This window comes from Orbicella faveolata, unplaced genomic scaffold, assembly GCF_042242905.1.
Source record: "Orbicella faveolata isolate gen_17 unplaced genomic scaffold, um_ofav_v1 contig_46, whole genome shotgun sequence".
In the NCBI taxonomy this organism is placed as follows: Eukaryota; Metazoa; Cnidaria; class Anthozoa; order Scleractinia; family Merulinidae; genus Orbicella; species Orbicella faveolata.
The window spans coordinates 361,705-381,165 of record NW_028301576.1 but is presented as its reverse complement, the minus strand read 5'-3'; the positions used below and the strand labels follow the sequence as shown (position 1 = coordinate 381,165).

Below are 19,461 nucleotides of genomic sequence, written 5' to 3'. Positions count from 1 at the left end.
ATTATTAATCAGCTTTATTCCTTGTTTTTCCCTCCTTTTCGTACAATATTATCATAACATTTTAGTTCATTTTTTGTTTGCTCGTTCAATAACAGGTGAAGATTTCCCAAGATGGTAAATTTCCTCAGGCTACGAATGGACAAATGTCGAACGGCAATTCCAAAGAAAACCCTGACAAAGAAGAGGAAGGAGAAGATACAGGTGAGATCCAGGGTGGGGACGGTAAGGAATCCCGTCAGGGAGGTCAGTGAAACAGTTTCAAGGATGAGTGATTGAGAATACTGAGTCTTATGCATTGTGTAAAATAACACAGCAGCGTGTCGAGAGGTTTATCATCCACATCTAATATGGCCTTACGATATCACCACACTTCAAAGCAGCCGGTTATGAGAAGAACAGAAAAATAACGCATGGGGAATACTGTCTCAATGTACTATGTTATTTTCAGAAGTTAAATGAAGACAAAAAATGCGTAACGAGAACTTATATTTCGAGCCTGGAACTGTTGGTCCACCCATCAGAACATGTCGGATACCGACACACCATCTCAGGACAGTTATAGCTAGGAATTAAAAATTTACGCCGATATCACCTTGTTTTAATTAGTTGTTTATTTATTTATTTATTTATTTATTTTTCAGAGAACAGTGTGCCTCGTAGAACGTTACTCAGCTTGCGTGATGCGGGGCGTATTATACGGAGACGTAACATTCACAGAAACGTACCAATCATACGAAAGAGTTCCATGTTTATTTTTGGTCCTGATAATCCGTAAGTGCACTCCAATAAGTCCGTGAAATGTTTCTTGTTTCTGCTACTTTGCAAAGGTAGTTTGCTTATTAAGTCTGCAATAAAATAAACTCATCCATCGATCTAAATTATGCAGCATCTTCTGTAACTTCTAAATTTTCTTCTCTTCTGGGTCTGCAAGAAGAAGGACCAGATTTCATGTGTAAAATTTAATAAATCATCCAGGTTCATATTCTTTTTCGCTGTTATTATATTTTTTTGTTTTCTTTTATCTCATTCATTGCAGTATTCGCCAGGCTTGTCACTGGGTTGTAAATCTTCGATATTTTGATGACTTCATTTTGGCGGTCATTTTAATCAGTAGCGTGTTATTAGCAATAGAAGACCCAGTCCACCCGGATGCATCAAGAAACAAGGTCTGTCGCGTGCACTTCATTGAACCATTTGCTAAGTAAAAACACAATTTTGCAAAGCGGCATTTTCACTTCTTTTTTTCAGTTTTATTTCTGTAATGTCTGGTAACAGTTTCCTCGACATCATTTCTTTCTTAAAATATAACTTTGTACCCAACGTTTTCAATTTTGCACAGGTTATTCGTTATTTTGACTATGGTATTACAGGGATCTTTGCGTTAGAAGTTCTAGTAAAGGTAACAATATCTATAAACGTATATCTCTTTTAAAGTTTATTAGACCAACTATTACTTATTCCACTACGCGGAAAGTGGGCTGGTGGGAAGGACGAATGGTACAGAAAGGCTGAACTAGACAGAGAGCAATGGAAGAGCATTTGTGTAGCCCTACCCATAACATGGAAAACCCAATGATAAATAAAAAACACTGTAACATCACAGCTTGATATTGACAATTGGACCACATCTGTATCTTGACCCCTTTGACTTTCTATGAAATAATCATCATTGCGGAAAAAAAAAGTAAAAAAAAAATCATAAAGAATATATTGTATTAAAGGCAACGATTTCTTGACGGAAATGATTGTGATTGTAAGTGAAGCTTTTTTTGTGTGCAGATGATCGACCTTGGTGTGATACTTCACAAGGGATCTTATCTGAGAAGTGGATGGAATGTCATCGATGCCTTCGTTGTGGGCTGTAATATTGCTGCCTTGCTGTTAGAGTTAGTACAGTTATTTTTATGGTTAGAATATTAACGTATTTATAAGTAAAGTAACTCTGAAAATTCCCTTTGGGTACGAGGTAACAAAATTTGTATATATACATGTAATTTAAATTGCACTGCAATTTAAAAAAGTTAACTAATTGAAAAAGATAAAAACAGCTTTATAGATTGGTAAGGCAGCTATAGGGATACATCCCTTTGGAGCCAGTCTACCACAATGGAAGCCGTCTTAGTGTTTGATTTTTTAAATATTCTGTTCTTGATTACTTGGAACAACAACAACAGTTTATTTCTACTACTGTAAACAACTAAAAGAATTAACAAGATTATAATTATAAATAAACAAATATACAGTACAGTACATACAGTAGTGGGACACCCAAAATAACTAAAAAGCTAAACTAGTTGGGTGACCGTATTCAATTCAAGCATAGACTCTGAAGGTTCTTGTGTTCGTGGTTCTCAGCATAGGAACTGACGACAACTTACAGAAGGATGCTATCAAGTCATTTCGTGTTTTACGAGTGCTCAGACCTTTGAAGGCCATTAACAAGTCAAAAAAACTTAAGGTTAGATTCAGTGTTATATGTTCATTATATGTCTTCAATCATCATGTCATCATTCTGATAAAAGATTTTTGTTGCTGTTTTATTATTATTACTTTCGAAGGGTAAGGGGTGGAGTTTTGCTGTAATTACATCAAGAATTTCCATCCTGGCTAAAATATAAGCGCGGACGCCAAATGTGAAACAAACTTCTTGTTTCGTGAAAAGTACAATCACTGCGCCTACACAGATTCACTTTTCATCCCGGGCTGAAGTTTCATACCGATTAAATGACGTACAAGAGCTTTTTAAGCCCAAACTGACACCCTCTCCAACTAATCGACACGTTCATTTCACGAGGATGTTTTTCGAGAATCGGACTGAGATTTCCGCAAAGAGTCGAGTGTACCTATCTCTCGATTTTGTCTACCTGTTTCTTGCTTTTTCTAGGGTGTGTTTCGGTTGAAGACGAAAAGAGAGTCTGAGCTCTTAAATGAAAAAAAAAATCGTATGAGAATAATACAAGTTATCAAATGGCTGCGATGAAAATGACTTTATTACACTGATATGAGATATATCGTAGAGATAATAACTATGAAATTTTTCAAAAAAAGTATTTAATTTCCAATACTTAGATTTGTTTATAATTTTTAGGCTGTGTTCGAGTGCATGATGTATTCTTTAAAGAATGTACGCAACATTCTCCTCATCACGTTATTGTTCTACTTCATATTCGCTGTGGTTGGCGTGCAGTTGTTTAAGGTATTAGTCTCTAAAATATTTTATCTTCATTTGTATTTTTAATATAAGAAAGAAGCGCGTACGAGAGCCTTGCCCAACACGAACTGTTATTTGGTTGCCAGTATAACAAATTTTGTTTTTATTCTTAGGGGAAATTTTGGTATTGTACAGATCTTTCGAAGATGACGAATGCAACTTGTCAGTAAGTATTCAGCCTCTGTCACCTACTCCATCATAACCACGCTGACAAGAGCCTTGGCATTCTGTCGCTTGGCTTTGTTTTACTGTGAAAATAACTTTTACATGCAAACAGTTTCTTCTTAACAACGCAAGTTGTCTTGTGTAGAGTTTAAACGAATCTCGCCTTTTTCTGAACACACCCTGGACGTCAGCCGACACGCCTGCTAAGGACCAGCTATATCCAACACGTTTTCTAAGTAAAACCTTCACTTAATCAAACTTTTCAAAACTGACTGGGGACACTCTTTAAAAAAATTAAAATTTTAAAAGAGATTAAGATTTTCCAATTGAAAAATTGGACCATATGTGCGGGCCGAGAGATTTGATGGAATACTTGCCAAGCCTTATACCTGTAGTGTTCTCTCTCTAAATGTTATGATCATTGTATACGAGCGGGAATTTAACCAAGATGTTATTTTTAAAAACTTCAACTCACAGCAAAATAAATCATGTTTGTTTTGCCACTCTTCTCTGCATCTCGCTGTCTTTAGATTAGAGTGTTAATTAGTTTACGGAATGAATTCAATGTTTTTCTTTGCAGAGGACAATACTTCAAGTACAATGTTGCCATCAACAGTAAAATAAGTCTGGATAATTTTGAGGTATCTATTATCTAATGTAAATGAATTTCTGTAAAATTCGAAGATGACAATCTTCTAGCAGTGAAGAAATCTAGCACGCCGCTTTCCTGTTTCACTTTGAGTTTATTTGTTCCAAGGACGCTGAATGAGATTCTTTCTCTTCCTTAAGTTTGTCTTCGTCAAAAATGTCAAGCTCTTATGTTTTACACCTTCAGGTTAAAGACAGAGAGTGGAAGAAACACAAGTTTAACTTCGACAACGTACCACATGCCATGTTGGCTTTGTTTTCCTCTTCTACTGGGGAGGGGTGGCCTCAGTAAGTTTCGTAACACATGTTCTTCAATCATGTGATCAATACCTATTTTGAGTTTTTCTGTGTATCGTTTCCACAGAAATATCCCTTTCCATATAAATATTAGACAGGTAAATTTCGACTTGTTCTACAAATAGTGAAATTCAAAATGAGATCTGCCATCTTGGATTTCTATATTCTCTTAGAAGTCAAAAATCATAACAATAGTATGCCCACCAGTAAACAAGATAAAAAAAACAGACGAATTTGCCGGAGAAAACGAAATTTGTCTTGACCTGTAAGTCAAAATCATAAATGCCTTCTCCACGGCACTGTCAAATGATACGGAGAAATAGTTGACACATTAAAAGTTCCGGTGAGGGAGGGAATGGACAGCTATAGAAAGTTTCAGCAGTAAATCCTCTTTTCAAAATTCTGCAAAGACCTCTTAGGGTTACATCGCTCTCCCTCCTCCTCCCCACCCCCCCCCCCCCCGCCCCCCACCCCCAACGCTAGTGTACCGCTATCGTCGAATTGAAGTTGACTTAATAACTTACAAGACAAGCTGTAACTCCATTTTTCGGTTATTTCAATTTTATGCTTTAATTAAGTTGACTTCAGAGTAACTTGTTTCTTCTTTTATCCCTACAGAGGAATGTATCACACTGTTGACGCGACCAAAGAGGATCAAGGGCCTATCAAGGATTACCAAATCCAGATGTCTTTGTACTATGTCTGTTTTGTTGTTGTGTTTTCTTTCTTCTTTTTAAACATGTTCGTAGCTCTGATCATTGTTACATTTCAAGAGCAAGGAGAAAAAGAAATGGATGGATGTGAACTCGATAGAAATCAGGTATTAACACCATACCTAATTGAACGTAGAATTCCTTTTAACCCTTAGAATGCCAAACTTTCGCCAAAAAATACCGTTTTCTACCATTAACCGTTCTCAATTTCGTTTGTTGGCCCTTTCCTTTCTTTTTTTCTCGGCCCTTTTACACTGGCTTTCTTTTGCATTGTATGTTCTTTCTGGCTGCGGTGAAAAGTTGGATGTTAAATACGGGCGAAGCCTAGAAATGGACCTTGATCAATCATACGCGTTGTGGACCATTTTACCACCATTTTTGCACCAAAACTGATAACGTTGTTTTTCGATTTGCGACGTCGGAATGTCGTCGATATCTAAACCTGACCATTGTGCGGAAAGGGCTAGCCTAGCACTACCATCTGCTTATCAAGAATATCTGATGACATTTAAATTGATGACGTCACAAGTGGTACAAAGAGCACGACCATTAATTACGCATATATGTGTAGTTGTTATTCAAAGGGTTAAGTAGAGAGGACGCCTCTTCCTCATTATCTGGACTGTAAGAAAATTGTTTCTCGATTACTCATGATAAATGTGCATCGAATGTTTTTAAAATCCTACGAAGTGTTTCATCAACTTTACTTCAACTTTTACTCTGTCTTCTAAGTCTGACGATGACGCCCTCAATCAGTTGCATGCATGTGACAATTCAAATGAAAGTTTCTTGAAGTAACACTGTTTCTTTGCATCTATTGGTAAAATATAATTTTTGCTTTACACTCCAGCACTCTGCGCGTTTATGAGCCAATTTATATTTTATATTTCAGCGAGATTGCATTCAGTTCGCCATGACAGCCAAACCAAGACAACGTTACATGCCGGAGGATAAAAACACTTGTGTTTATAAAGTGTGGAAGGTTGTGGACTCCAAACCCTTTGAAATCTTTATCATGGCCACTATTGTTCTCAACGCAATAGTTCTTATGGTCTCGGTAAGAAATTCTAAATAACCAACTATATTTTTGGTTATTTCTTAAGAATGTGTGACAGCTGTTAGATCGTCCGGAGTGGTAGGTAAGAAACATTCGAAGGAAGAGACAAGAAGGAATGCAAATTCTAATAGACGAAACTCGCAGCTAAATGTTCCAACGCAACGGAAAATAAAACATATAATAGCAGTAAATTGAAGTGCATTTAAGTTTCTTCAGCAAAGCCGGAGACAGCTGTTTCATGTTATCCATGTCCTAATTTATCATTGCACATATCGTATTTCTATTTCAACTCTTACATTCCTCATAAGTGATCAGTTGTTTTATTCCCCTCCTTGCACTTCGGACTTGTATCGATACTATAAGGAGAAGTAAGTTTCCGATCAATGTTAGGATTAGCAGGTTCCTCTTTCTCTACAGTATGACGATGCTTCTCCTCAGTATGAGAGAATCCTCATCAATTTAAACGCCGCTTTCACTTTCGTGTTTCTGTCCGAAGCCATTTTGAAGCTGATAGCGTTTAGACAGGTTAGTTTATTTTATCACGTCCCTGTTTATTCCTTTAACGTCTCTTTCTGTAGGGCTGACTTTTAAACGTCAGCCATTTTAATCGTAAACTTGGGTTGCTTACCAAGCGCTCCTGATATTAAGGTTACCGTATACCTTCAGATCGGTAATTTTCTTCAAATTTGGATTTTTGGGTCAAAGTAATAGTCGAAGAGTAATCTCTTATTTCTGAAAAAAAAAATTGAAAAAAACTAAAGATTGGCGGAAAAATGGAGGTTTTACGTTATGGCCGGAAGTAAAAGTTCCCTCTTGATTGACAGCCCTATAACGCGTATGCAATCAACCGAGACGACTTTCGCGGAAATATGGATACCACGAATTGACTGGCTACTCACATCTACTCAGTTGATCAGCATTGTTAATCCAAGCATTAGGTGTAATTCTATTAAGTTATAAGTAAACGTGGACCACGGAAAACTCCGTGGACCAGTTCGAAAAAGCGAAACAGCTAAGAACGAATGAAAATATATCTCGGAGTGAAGAAGCGAAAATTGGCCTCGCGGATGAAGCTAAGGCTATCGTATCAAGCGGGCAAAAAGATCGAGTCAAGAGAAGAGAAAGGTTCTGTAAAAATTTGGGAACTTGACAGCGATAACAGCGATTTTTACAGTGACTCTTCTGTTGAGTCCGATACCGATGAATCGTCTGACTCATTGAGATTCATTGGAATATTGTCCAAGCACATTTGCTCCGCCGCGCTTTCTTTTGTTTGTTTTCTTCGCCCAGCCACTCTAGCGTTCGTATCCTTTTTCGTCTTCCCCATTTTGCCAGACCAGCTTTCAGCGCATTGCGAAACACAAGGGTGCTTTGGAGATTCACGCGTAAATTTCACCGCGAGAAAAAACTTTCCAAACGCCGATTGGCTTAGTGATCTGAGAACCCTGTTGAAGGCGTTTGTGGGCGGAGTTTGTTTGCGAAGTAAGAGATTTTTCTTAGCGCTGTTTTCTCGAATAAATTTTTTCGCTTGAAGCAGACACTTTAAAGAGTTACAAATCAAAGGGAATTTCTTCGATTGCCCTCAAATTTGGACAGTAGCTAGATTAACATATAATAAACAAAATCATGTCTGCGAATTGTTTATTTCGAAATATTTTTTCTCCGAGAGCGATTTTTGTACGATCACTTCACATTTTTTAAATCCTATTTAAAAAATGTTCTGTAACATTTTACTGTAATTGAATATGGCAAAACGCAGACACGCTTTTTACCGCTTTTTGTCCCTAAATCGGGGAAAAAACTAAATCGGCGAAAAACAAAATTCGCTTTGACTTGTAGCTTCCAAAAGGTGATTAGGGCGCTCGCATTTGGTGGTCCTGAAAAAATCGGCAATTCATTTCATTTCAAAATTCTTGGTGTAGTTTGATAGCCAGCTCTATAAGCTTTAATTTGATATAGGGGTTTAGGTATCTACCGCTTAAACCGGACGCGCTACATCCCTTGGACGCGAGACACCTCTCAAGGTATACAGTAACCTTAAGCAGGTTAACCACAAGAGAGGTGTTCCTGTACTGAACAACATGAGTTTCCAATCAAGGATAAGAGGATGTGTGATAGTTGAAACAAAGGAAATCATAATCGTTATGATGTTTGGATATGATCTTAATTAGCTCATATTTTTATCATTTCATTTCTCTGTTTTCTGGTTAGTTGTAGTTTTGATCAAGAAGATATATCAAACGCTAGAGGTAGTGTGTTCCCATATTTTCAAAACTCTCGAAGTTCGAATTCCTCAACAACATTCCGCAGCGCTTCGTACTGTCAACTCTATACTCTGTGTTTGGAAATGTGGGAAAACACGGTCTATGTTGTCTGATATATTACGTCTCAGTAACAATCACCTATGACCCCACCTAAATTTAATTCGAAGGGCACCTTGATCTCTTACTTTCCAGAATAAAAGATTAAAAAATCATTTGTTATTATTTCAGAATTACTTTCGAGATTTCTGGAATGTGTTTGACTTCATCATTGTCATCACCACTTTGGTCGGCGTAATCCTAGAATTAAACGTAAGTAAATATCAACATTTATCAAGTTTTTTTTTTTCTTTCATTTACGACATCCTTCATTCATTGACTGATTTATTCATTCATTCATTCATTCAATTTAATTCTTTCGTTGACCTAGACAAAAAATTATTTGCAAGTGCTTTATTACATAGCAGAACAAGTGAAGAAGATATAGTTAAGAATTGTATGTGCAACAAAATCTTTCCCTCACTAGTCAACCACCCAAAAGGCCAGTGACGCCCTTCCAGTAGACCCGAGTTTTTTCCGACTCTTTCGAGCTGCTCGGCTGGTAAAACTACTGAGACAAGGATACACCATACGAATTCTATTGTGGACATTCCTACAGTCATTCAAGGTGAGCGGATGTTGTTGCTTTGACTATTTGTTTAGGTTTGGGTGACGGGAAACAAGAAAAATAAACACGAAGTTGGCCATATACCTTCAAACCTCCCCAAAGTTACGCGTTTTGTATTAAGGTCACGTTGTAATTATCCACCGGCTGTTACCGCTGCCACAGTTATCGGTATTTCGTGAGCCGTGACTTATGGGCGCACAAAGACGACAAAATACGAATATGTCACGTCTTTAAGATACAACACGACTAAACAGCATTGTTGCTCACTGTTTTTCTACTGATATGTTACGCCTATCACCACAGTCGCAGCTTGTAAGTCATTTCAATTAAAATATTTAACTACAACAACAGTCTATATTTTTTCGTTGATCAACTTCCATTGTTACAACTGGCCTGGCCAGGAGATAGCTAGCGCTGATCCAGGCGGGCCAGTCTATCATAATCTAATTACAAACGAGCTTATTCATAAATACATAGCAATAGGAAAATTAAACAAAAGTAAATGAAATCATGTACAAATTAAGATAGGAAAGGATGAAAGAATTCTTAATACTTGTATGTGGAATTGACTACATATGTGGCAAAATTAGCAAAGATATAAATATAATGGTTAAGTTGAAACATTATGTATCAAAAGCAACACTTATTAGTGTCTATTATTCTCTTATTTATCCTTACCTTACCTATGCTTGTACACTTTGGGGAAATAATTATAACGCTCCATTGTCTCAAATCGTAAAATTACAAAACAAAGCGGTTCGTGTTATAAATGATGTTCCTTTAATGGAATCAATAACTCCACACTACTCATCCTTAGGCTTTCTGAAATTTCCTGATATTGTTAAACTGAACACGTGTATGCTTTTTTATGATTATTTCACCCATGATAAGTTTCCTAATTTACCTGTTTCATTAGTATCTACACTACATAATTACAGTACCCGTAGTGCATCATCCAACCAAGTTGCAGTACCTTCATTTCGAACTAATCTTAGAAGATTTTGCCCTAGTATTACTGGAAGTTTCTTTTGGAATAATATTCTGCAATCCATTAGAGACAAACCATCTAAAAAAATGTTTAGAAAAGCACTTTTTCGCTGGTACCTTGCTCAATACTAATGAAAACATTATCTCTTTATAACTTTCTGAGCTATTTTGTCATTTTTCCTCTTCTTTTTTCCTTTTCTTTTTATTAATAATCTCAAGTTATACATAACTTTAAGGGGCACAAAATTAGTTTATCTAGATGTGCCCCTCTCCTCTCCTTCCAATATACAATGTAATTCAATTTAAGTGATGTAATTTCTGTTTTATGCGTTTTTTTTCTTCGTTACAAAGCACTATCGGTTACTATTTACTTTCTTTACGTTATATTTACATACAGTGGAACCTCGATTTAACGAACCTCTATTTAACGAATTCTTCGATATAACGAACTGTCCCGGCCAAAGTTACAGTAAAATGTATGGAATAGAACCTCGATACAACGAACCTCGATATAACGAATTCTTCGATATAACGAACATAATCCGGAAGCCCAAACGTAAAATCTACCTCGATATAACGAATTACAATGTCAACACGCGACAGAAGATAAACGCTGAACAGATCAACAGTCAACAAATCCGTGTAATCCTTGTGGTAAAGAGACAGCAGTCTTTCAGTCAATGGCTTATTATATGCCATAGACATTAGCACTATAGTATTTCGACATCAATTAACTTCTGCTCTATCTTCTTTGAAATCCGGAAATGTTGGGTAGTGCAATATAACAACACTAAAGCCCGTTTCCTGGTTTACATAGACAATTTTCTGTATAACCTCTACGTTGCAACATTTTTAAATCGCTACTCTGAAAGTGTCGTTTTTTGTAAACAAAAGCTGCGCGTCCGCTCAAAAGTGAAAATAATTGATACTGAAAGCCACCATGCTTAATGAATTGCATCTCAAAACGCGGCACTTCTGGATGACGAAAATTGCTTTGAATTGCGTGACAGAAGTCACCTGTGTTACAAACCAAGCATTAACTATGACCTCGATATAACGAACATTTTGATCGTTTCCCCTCAAATTCGTTATATCGAGGTTTTCGATATAACAAACCCTCGATTTAACGAACAAATTTGGCCGGTCCCCGGCGACTTCGTTAAATCAAGGTTCCACTGTATCTATGTATTAGCTAGGAATTGGAGGAATAAAGAAATAAATAAATGTGGAATTGTGTGTGGAAATGTGAAAAATCAGTATCAGATTAATCAAACTGAACTTCTGTCAATCCCCCGTCAACAGGCGCTGCCTTATGTGGTCATTTTACTTGGTATGTTGTTTTTCGTCTACGCTGTCATCGGAATGCAGGTAAGATATTGTACTTCTCAAAAGTTTGACAACAATAACGTAATGAACAGAGTGGACATTATCGACCTATTTTTCAATACCTCAACAATACCTAGGATTTCCTTGTAGGCCATTAAGCGAATAAACGTGAGACAAAAAGGACCCTTTATAAATTGGAAGCAATCTTTTCGTCTTTGATGTTTGGGCCTTTTTCCTGGACAACACACGAGTCGGCAACTTAGGTAGGCGATTTTTCAGCGTTTATTCGATCACTAGCAAAACACTTCCGTCATGATCATTATCAACGTCATCGAAGCTATCATCGTCATCATTATGATCGCACAATGTAACAGCAAATCACGTTTATCCTTATCAGCACATTGCCGTTTTAGTTGTTTGGCAGGATTCGCCCGAGTGAGGACTGGAGCAAGCAAATAAACCATCATAACAATTTCCGGAACTTCTTCATGGCACTTCAAGTCCTGTTCAGGTAAATACTTCTCTGTTACAGTGAATAAGAGATCTGAGTAAGATTCCTGTCAAAACAAATCACTGATTCAGTCTAATATTTGAGTATCTCTTAGTACCGTAGCATTTCGACAAAAATAGGTTGTGTGATACTAATAGCATAGTTCTCTCACTACGATTAATTTGGACTGACAACTCGTACAATTGCATTAAAATGTTATTAAAAATGCACTCTTGAAATCAATCCTTGACTTGTGTCATTGCTGTTGCAGAGCATCCACAGGCGAGAACTGGCATAAAATAATGCTGGACTGTTTTGACGATGCCAAGTGTGATTCTGATGAAAACAGAAGTTGTGGCAGCACTGTCGCTTCCATTATCTATTTCTGTACTTTTTACTTTTTTTGCACGTTCTTGGTAAGTGTAAGAGGAGCGCTAAAGAACACTTCGTGTGCGTCAAGCGCACACTGCAGCTTAGCCGTGTGGAGATTGAATAGTGTCATGACGCTTGCTGAGGACTGAGCGCTTACTTCGTTTTCTGACATTAAGTGTGAAAAAAGAGAGATCTTTCGTTTAAAGGAATTGTTCTTTCACAAGAAGCTTCGTGTTAATGATTGCACTCTCATGGTGTTGTAACTGAAATAGGAATAGGAGGGAATAGTGATGCTTATTGTCAAAACAACATTCAGAGTACGGGGACCTTTATTGGAAACAGGGCGTTAAATCCCGTCAGTAAACAGCAAACTATCCGCCTGGTTTGCGTTATATTTTTCTGGAAGCTTTATTGTACTTTCTGACAAGTGACTTGACCGTCTGATATAACAGAACTTGATGGTTACAACAGTTTCATCTGGCTTATTGGTATATAACTTTTTGCGCAAAAAACAAATTTCTTTGATTCTTTGATAAATGTTAGTTGTGGACAACTTAAGGCTTGCTTCCTTCCAGTCTTAACGTAACCGCGAAAGTAGCCCTAACCTTAAAGCTTAAAGCCGGCCGTAGAATACGTGTATTCTGAAAGCTGATCTGCGTTTTCTTTTATTTTGTTTGTTTGTTTGTTTGCTTGTTTGTTTGTGTTTTCGCGGCTTGCTGTTACATCAAGGTTGTTTCTTTGTTTATTTCAGATGCTAAATCTCTTTGTTGCTGTTATTATGGACAACTTCGAGTATTTGACTCGTGACGAGTCCATTCTAGGCCCTCATCACCTGGACGAGTTTGTGAGAGTCTGGTCCGAATATGACCCAGGCGCCACGTAAGAACACCAATGATTTCTTGGTAGAACTCTATGTAATTAACAAGAAACACGACTTAGCTATGGACTCAGTTGCTAAGTATTTAGAGAATGAACGGATAAGACCCATCCAGCTACCCCAGGGAAATCCACAGCCAAGATTGAAGGTTGAAAGTTTGCCACTGTTTTTCAGTGAACAAAAACGACTCCCACCATTTCAGAGCAGAGCCTATCCGAAGTTCTAAAACATCTAACAACCCAAGGGTTGTTTGGACTTTAGTTACTTTTCAATTTCGCGGACAGCTGATATTTAGGACATTCCTAAGCGTCATCCAGAGCATTCATTGCGTACCATTTATTTTTGTTTCTTCAGAGGACGGATTCCACACACAGAGGTGTACCGCTTGATGTGTGACATGTCTCCCCCGGTGGGGTTTGGAAGAAAATGCCCAAAGTTTATCGCCTATAAGGTACACGTGATTTGCTAAGTGTAAAGGTTATGATGTTAGACTTTGCTCTCTTATTTTATTTTTTGTGGTGTAAATTGCATTCGAAATGGTTCTATGATTATATTGAGCACTCTGAAGAAAGAAAAACTATAAAAGAGTGCACGCGAAATGATATCAAGGAATTATTTCTATTCTCAGAACATGTACCTCACCATTGAGACATCACAAACGACCATGTCTGTTCCCGTTATTATTCTCTAATTTAGACAGTCATTCCTTGTGTTACTCATTTACTTAATATTTACTGATTTCACGCTAGAAAGTGTTTCTCTGTGTTTCAAGAAGTTGCGTTGAAAATAAAACTCGGAGCAGACCCGCTGTCGCAACTGCACTGTTTCTACTTATTGATGTTTTTGTCGTACATTCGTTCGTTCCTTGTTTTGTTGGATCTTATCTATTTTTTTACACGACTTCATCATTCCAACGGCTGTTGCAAATTGTTGAAATGTTATGTCAGTGTTTCACACCAATATTTAGCAGCTTTGCTTTTCTTGTCTTTTAGCTGTTGTTGTTGTTCACTTTTCTCAGTTCACCCCTCAAAAATCTCCCAAAATTTGCAGTAGATTGTCGTGTAACAATTTTCCGTATTTGTTTTCTTGGAAGCGTCTGATAAAGATGAACATGCCAATCATGGGCGACAACACGGTCTTATTCACATCCACCTTGTTTGCGCTCATCAGAACAGCGCTTGGGATATTTAGCACAGGAGACCCAGCATACGCCGACAGTGAACTTAGAAGAACGATAAAAATACTGTGGCCAAAAACGTCCAAGAAGATACTGGAAAAGATGATTCCTCTTCAGTCAGGTAAGAATAGTACGTTAACTAGAAACCGCTTTGATTAATGTTTATATTTTGATGACAAACTGATGCCTCGGCAGCATGCTTCGGGGATATAAAATCTTTTAACTCAAAAGGAAATTGCTTCGATAACAAATCATGGGTGGTAACAACTGATCAAGTCACGGTGTATTTAGTTTTTATTTTGCTCTTGACTGGTCAACATGATGATAGCGGAGCTCCGGCGGCCCGCAGGGTCGCTAAGCGGAGCGCCATACCGATATAGGAATGAAAAAGAAACCCACGAATGTTATCATGGCTAGCGGTATTGCTCATAGGCGTGTAGGCACGACGACGACGGCGACGGAGTCGCGCAAGATGGCGGCCATACTCTAGATAATAGGTTTACAGAGACATGCACCCTTGGTTTATAACGTCCTTCTTTGATATTGGACATCCATGTTATGGTCAATTGACACCTATCAAAACAAGGTATCCACTGACCAGTATCAGGTGACCATATCGCGAGCTCAAGTTTAGAGCTCATAGAGGTCACGTGTCTTTTTTAAGTTGACCGCTGACCAAGTGCTGGTTTTCGATTGAATCGCGGTCTGATGTCAGGTTAACTTATTGTAAACAGGAACGGATTGTTCGGAAGCCGGTTAACGCTAACCCAGGATTGCAAAAGTCAACCGAAGTACAAAATTTTTCTTGTTTACAAACACTATTAACTGCTTTTGTTTTGTTTATTTTGGGGACCTTGAGATTATTCAAACTCAAAACTGAAGGCCAAACAACATAAACAGAAAACCTCACCGTAAAGTTACAAAACTCAAATCAAAATTTCTCGCTTATCCTGCGTTAGCTTAATCAGGCTTTGAACAACCCGGCCCAGGAGCTCCGCTATTAGGCTTGGCTAAATCTATATATTATGTTTGTTTTAGTTAGAGCGTGTCGAATACATTTTGTGGTCAACGGGCCTGAGACAAAAATTAGATACGCGATGTACCCATAACTTATTATGATTCATTAAAGTAAGTGAACTTGTGTGCAACATTATATAGCTGAAGTACAGCGACCTCATCTTAACTTAGGAAGCGGTGCAGCAGAAGACATGGCATTCAGTGAAGAAATTTTCCTTGATCTAATCTCACAGGTTTGGTCAAATGGCACCCACATTCTCGCATTCACTGAATGTTCTCGAGTTAGCATAACGTCAAAAGCATCATGTCGCTTAGCAACGTCTCTAACCACACCTGCTTGCTTATTCAATTGGTGGACATAAAACAAAGCCACATCTTCCCATGTCCTAGACTGTTAAAGTATTACACCACTTGACGTATTTTGCGGCATTTTGTTTCATTGCAGTTTTGAGTTCTCAGCAGATGACCATTGGTAAGATCTACTGCGCGAAACTGATTTACGAAAACTACAAACACATGAAGAAGAAGCGCCTTGAGAAAAAGAAAAAAGTAAGAAGGTTAAGCCTTTTAAAGTTGTGCGAATTGTATCGATTACAGATCTACTCACATTTTCTAAGTCAACTGACATTCGAGTTCTGGTAACTCAATGAAATTGCAACTCAAGAAAACTGTTTTTTGTTTTTTTTTATGTTTATTTTGAATGAGGTATTCGTATCTGTTACCAGTTCTCAGCCAATCATGTGCAATATATAACAAATTGTAAGTCAACATTTCTAAAATTTATCACGCTGCTAATTGGCCTGTTTCATAATAACAAACACTGTCATTCTCTACTCTTAAGTTCATGTGCTGTAGATCAGTTTTCTAACTGTTATGTGTCTTTTCAGAGGCCTTCATTGTTTCGTCGGCTTGTCGGAGCCCTTCGAAGTGGTAACTCTAACTCTGATGACGAAGAGGGAGAAATCGATACTCCTTCGGATTACTTGACGACAACAAGAAGACGATCAAAGACATTAACAGCTCTTCCGACAATGTGAGTCATGTTATTGTTTAATTGAAGATTGCGAAGGTTCGAAATGCTCAATTTCTTCCACCCTGAGGTCAAAGAAACGTTTCTCTGTTTTTGGTGCTTACTGTATGTTTTTAGCAGCTAAGATGCGTGGCAGTATTTATCTTGATACATTTAACTGAGGCGAGCAGAAACAAGTTTACGCCTCTCTGGATCAAGAAAGATCCCCAATTGCCTATTACATGATAAATATCAGTACAAAAATAAGGAAATTACGGTCGCTTTCTGTTGAAGAAAAACCAAATCCGAGTGAAAGATCAAATGAATGTTCAGCACGTTCGTCGCAAGAGTGAGACAACAAAAAAATATTTCAATTCCTGACAAGAACATGTTTTTATTTTCGACATTTATTTCAGTCAATTTCAAAGTGATTCAACTTACTAATTCACAAGATATATTCGTACATGATCTGAACGTGGTTTATGTCTCTTGCCAATTATACAGGAGCAAAGAAAAAGAAGAAGTGTTAAATTCCAAGCGCCGGATGCATCGCTCATTAAAGTTCTTCAGTAGAAGGCCATTTGGACGATCAGACAGTTACAGTGAAGATGAAGACTTTAGAGGAATCAACAAGTCTGTTCACTTCAAGGTACAAATTAGAATCTAACTGCTGTGTGTCAAGGCATGATTGATCAAATAACTAATAAGGGATTTGTTTGTTATCTTCTTTATGTTACAGGATGCTCCGATGGATCTCACCGACATCAACCCAACTATTATCAGCACTGACACGGAAGACGAGGACCAAGTTGACGGCGCATGCCCTAAACTGAAAAGGAAACCATCCAAACTCAGCTTTAAGAACCCAGTGGTAAGGTGGCTTCACTGTTAAACCCCTCAGCTTCGATATTTAAGAGGACCCTGTCATTTTCGGAATAATTTCTGCTATCATAGGAAACTCGGTGTAAGTGGTGTTATTTAGACAAGGCACTGAAACAATGACAGGGACAGATCAATCAGGAAGTAAGGATGATAGATGAAGATGGCCAGGACTGAAATGCACTACAATGTGTTCAAGCCCTGAGAGCTTCTTAATTATCGCCGGTTTTTTGGGAGAGCTTTGCATAGCCTGCAGAACAGGCGGATTTCGCTCTAGCCTTTCGCTCTCTGTCCCGCTAATTGGCCTGTTCTGCAGGCTAAGCTTTGCAAAACACCGACGTCACTGATCACTGACTAGATTTTCACTTTTCTGTCTCTTTGTATACACAAGACAGAACCAAAATTCCAATTTAGATGACCTGATAATGCTATTACTTGTAGCTTCTGTAAAACCGGAATTCTCACTACATATTCCGCTTCTAATCAACAATGATTTAGATAAACATATACAGGCAAAAACTAACGATGGATAAATCCGACGTTTCGGCGACATCTTGGCGCCATTGTCAAGGGAAACTAATTAAATATGCGATTTCAAGAGTAACTAAGAGTTCAGAGTTTCTAATTTGCATAAGTTAGACAAAGACTTTAGCGCGAACTGAGTCTGATTGTACATTTAAACACGGTCGTAATTGTTTAATGAGTAACATCTCATTAATGAGACAATCAAACTTGTTGTGGCATTTTTTCAACACGCTAAAACAATTGCGAAGGTCATCCGGAATCCTGCCTGCGTGTCTATTATCATAGTGATTGCGTTGATGGACATAGAAGCAAGACCTCGTCAGTACGCAATCACTATGTTAATAGACACGCAGGCAGGATTCCGGATGACCTTCGCAATTGTTTTAGCGTGTTGAAAAAATGCCACAACAAGTTTGATTGTCTCATTAATGAGATGTTACTCATTAAACAATTACGACCGTGTTTAAATGTACAATCAGACTCAGTTCGCGCTAAAGTCTTTGTCTAACTTATGCAAATTAGAAACTCTGAACTCTTAGTTACTCTTGAAATCGCATATTTAATTAGTTTCCCTTGACAATGGCGCCAAGATGTCGCCGAAACGTCGGATTTATCTATCGTTAGTTTTTGCCTGTATATATATATATTCCGCTTCACTTGGTTATTAAGCGCCAGATAATGAACTTGTTATGCCTTCTACTTATTATCCTTGATCTACTTTTAATTTCTTGTTTCAATTTAAAATAATGAGTAAGTTTAAGGCACTGATAATATAACGGATAATAATTTTAAGGGTATAATAAAACCTACTGTAAGGGCTATTTTCTGCCGCCACATCCTAACTGCTAATTAACATTTAACACCATTCTGCATTTCCCTTTCTTCAGAAAATGAACGTCAACGACCTAAATTAAACTCGGGTGAAAATAATGTTTGGATAAATCTTACACTCCTCGAGTTTAATAGAGCAAAACACGCACAGTGAATTTGAATTATAAAAAATGCAAATATAGCTATAGGAGTGAAGAGCAGGCACAGAATTACAATAACAAAGAATTTTCTTTTCTCATTTGAACCATACTTTTCAGCCAAAAGGAGAGACGATTGAAATGGAGTGCATGCTTCCCTACGGTTAGTCGCTTGAACTAATACTGACATTTATTTCACCTGCTAGTCAGTTTTCAGTGACAATATCTTAATGACCGATCGATCATGTGAAGTCTGTAAGATCAGTAACATCTTCAAACATTTTTGAGAGGATAACTTGTTAACAGTCGGTACCACACTAACATCCACGGCAAAACACACCCAGTATAATAATTTCAACTTAAGGATTAAACCAAACCATTATAATAACCATTGTCACAGTAATGAAGGAAACATTATGGGCAAACTATCAAATAAGAGTGGTATAGAGCATATTATATCTGGAGCAAGAACTCGCTCCAACAACAGGTCTTATTCAGCAGCCGTCATGGTGCAGAACGTACGTTTGAAGAAGGCTGCATTACGCCAGTTATAAATCATGAAGATTAAATCAGACTGATTTAAGAAATACGTTAATTATCAAACCTATGGTAATAATTTTCTTCCGATCGACCAATCAATAAGAGAAAAGTTAGTTGATGAGTTATCGTTTGAAGTGCTGGTCGGATAGCATTTCCTCTATTAAGTAGAATCACACCATCCAACCCCATTTGTAGTTATCGAACCAATTTTGAAATCAGGTCTAGAACTGTTAAATCAAAACCGACTTTCACCAATGTTGTGCCAATGTTGCATC

The 19,461-nt window shown here is 37.6% G+C and overlaps 1 protein-coding gene across 3 annotated transcripts in view; it reads left to right on the top strand.

Moving 5' to 3' along the window:
* Positions 1 to 19,461, top strand: part of LOC110051702 (voltage-dependent L-type calcium channel subunit alpha-1D-like) — a 43,777-nt gene that overhangs the window by 21,767 nt on the left and 2,549 nt on the right. For 2 of the 3 annotated variants that reach the window (XM_089277182.1, XM_020757761.2), the window contains 25 exons: positions 96 to 201; positions 642 to 771; positions 1,037 to 1,166; positions 1,340 to 1,399; positions 1,780 to 1,886; positions 2,356 to 2,458; positions 3,089 to 3,196; positions 3,325 to 3,377; positions 3,957 to 4,017; positions 4,212 to 4,312; positions 4,940 to 5,141; positions 5,927 to 6,091; positions 6,509 to 6,616; positions 8,584 to 8,664; positions 8,879 to 9,019; positions 11,309 to 11,374; positions 11,746 to 11,843; positions 12,094 to 12,238; positions 12,946 to 13,073; positions 13,426 to 13,522; positions 14,165 to 14,369; positions 15,711 to 15,814; positions 16,153 to 16,298; positions 16,779 to 16,923; positions 17,014 to 17,145. In XM_089277182.1, coding sequence (XP_089133308.1) covers positions 96 to 201; positions 642 to 771; positions 1,037 to 1,166; positions 1,340 to 1,399; positions 1,780 to 1,886; positions 2,356 to 2,458; positions 3,089 to 3,196; positions 3,325 to 3,377; positions 3,957 to 4,017; positions 4,212 to 4,312; positions 4,940 to 5,141; positions 5,927 to 6,091; positions 6,509 to 6,616; positions 8,584 to 8,664; positions 8,879 to 9,019; positions 11,309 to 11,374; positions 11,746 to 11,843; positions 12,094 to 12,238; positions 12,946 to 13,073; positions 13,426 to 13,522; positions 14,165 to 14,369; positions 15,711 to 15,814; positions 16,153 to 16,298; positions 16,779 to 16,923; positions 17,014 to 17,145 — 2,922 coding nt within the window. Of the gene's footprint in view, positions 1 to 95; positions 202 to 641; positions 772 to 1,036; positions 1,167 to 1,339; positions 1,400 to 1,779; positions 1,887 to 2,355; positions 2,459 to 3,088; positions 3,197 to 3,324; positions 3,378 to 3,956; positions 4,018 to 4,211; positions 4,313 to 4,939; positions 5,142 to 5,926; positions 6,092 to 6,508; positions 6,617 to 8,583; positions 8,665 to 8,878; positions 9,020 to 11,308; positions 11,375 to 11,745; positions 11,844 to 12,093; positions 12,239 to 12,945; positions 13,074 to 13,425; positions 13,523 to 14,164; positions 14,370 to 15,710; positions 15,815 to 16,152; positions 16,299 to 16,778; positions 16,924 to 17,013; positions 17,146 to 18,766; positions 18,810 to 19,461 lie in introns of all 3 variants that reach the window. The other variant, XM_020757762.2, reaches the window with a different exon arrangement.